Source organism: Bison bison, unplaced genomic scaffold (assembly GCF_000754665.1).
Source record: "Bison bison bison isolate TAMUID 2011002044 unplaced genomic scaffold, Bison_UMD1.0 scf7180017864340, whole genome shotgun sequence".
NCBI classification, from domain to species: domain Eukaryota; kingdom Metazoa; phylum Chordata; class Mammalia; order Artiodactyla; family Bovidae; genus Bison; species Bison bison.
The window spans coordinates 6,361,840-6,363,011 of NW_011494912.1; the positions used below are offsets into that span (position 1 = coordinate 6,361,840).

Consider the following 1,172-nt stretch of genomic DNA (forward strand, 5'->3'; position numbering starts at 1 on the left):
GGGCCCCCCGTCTCCGAGCCGTTCTGCACCTGGCAGGACACCGTCCGTGTCACCGTGTGATGGCACCAGTGCCTGTGGGGAGAGCAACAGTCGCATCAGTCCCGCCCGTTCCTGAGGCATCTGACTGCGGATCAAAAGGCTGTCCAAGGCCAGACGGGGCTCCTCCACATGCCTGCAGGGCCACTGCTGCTGGGCAAGGGGCCCGCTGAGACCCTCTGCCTCGGTCAAAAGGAGAGAGTAGCCACACCCCGTAGCCATCAAGCCCCCCGCATCATTCCAGTCTTCCAACAACTCCGTGTGAAATCAGGATGGGGCTGTACCCCTGCCAGGAAATCCCCCTCTTGAAGGAAAACTGTCGGGGAGATGATTAGAACACACTGGAACGCGGGGTCATAGGGACAATCACAGGATGGGCATGGGGCTGTGAAACTGTGGGAACCCAGCAGGGCCCCCCACCCAGGTCCTAAGAAAGGGGAAAGATCAGAGTCAGCCAACCCTAGGTGTAGGGGCAAAGAGTGGAGGCAGTCCACAGAAGAGACAGCAGAGTGAGCAAAGGCAAGGAGCTGAGACAGACCATCGTGGGTTCAAAGATCTGCCTGCGGCCAGAAGACTGGAGGAAGGGGAGGAGCCAGGAGACACCAAGAGGCCTGGAACCTGCCAGGCTAGAAGTGGGTCTCATCCTGACTTTGGTGGGAACCACTGAAAGACTCTGAGCTGTGGGCAATGATTCAGATGATTCTGATTTCAGAAAAGCCCCTCTGGTGCAGTGTGTAAGAGCTGAGGAGGCCTGAGCTGGGACCCAGGGAGGTGGGGGTGCAGAACATGTGCAAACAATATGGTGATTAGATCAAGATGGCAGACACCTCCCCCCTCCCATCTCCAGATCCTAGAAATTGAAAATCTAAAAGTAAGTCCCCCATGAAATCATCAAGATGGTGGCAGAGGAGGTCCCTTACTCAATACCCCCCAATAACAATAATCTGGCAGTCGTCCTCAGACAAAAATGCCTTTGTGGGAGCTTTGGGATTTTTGCAAACTATTTATTTGGTAAGGACTGATATCAAAATATATAAGGAACTCATAAAACTCAATAGCAAAAATTAATAATAATCCAATAAAAATGGCCAAAGAATCTGAATAGACATTTTCCTAAAGAATACACATAGAATACA

The 1,172-nt window shown here is 52.3% G+C and overlaps 1 protein-coding gene across 1 annotated transcript in view; it reads right to left on the reverse strand.

Annotated features, from left to right (window-relative positions):
• The window catches only part of COL26A1 (collagen, type XXVI, alpha 1), a gene marked incomplete at its 5' end in the record, with an annotated part of 122,916 nt that extends 122,842 nt beyond the window's left edge, over nucleotides 1-74 (reverse strand). Inside the window, one exon of the mRNA XM_010854335.1 lies at nucleotides 10-74. Coding sequence (XP_010852637.1) covers nucleotides 10-74 — 65 coding nt within the window. The remainder of the gene's footprint in view (nucleotides 1-9) is intronic.
• Nucleotides 75-1,172: the final 1,098 nt, after the last annotated feature.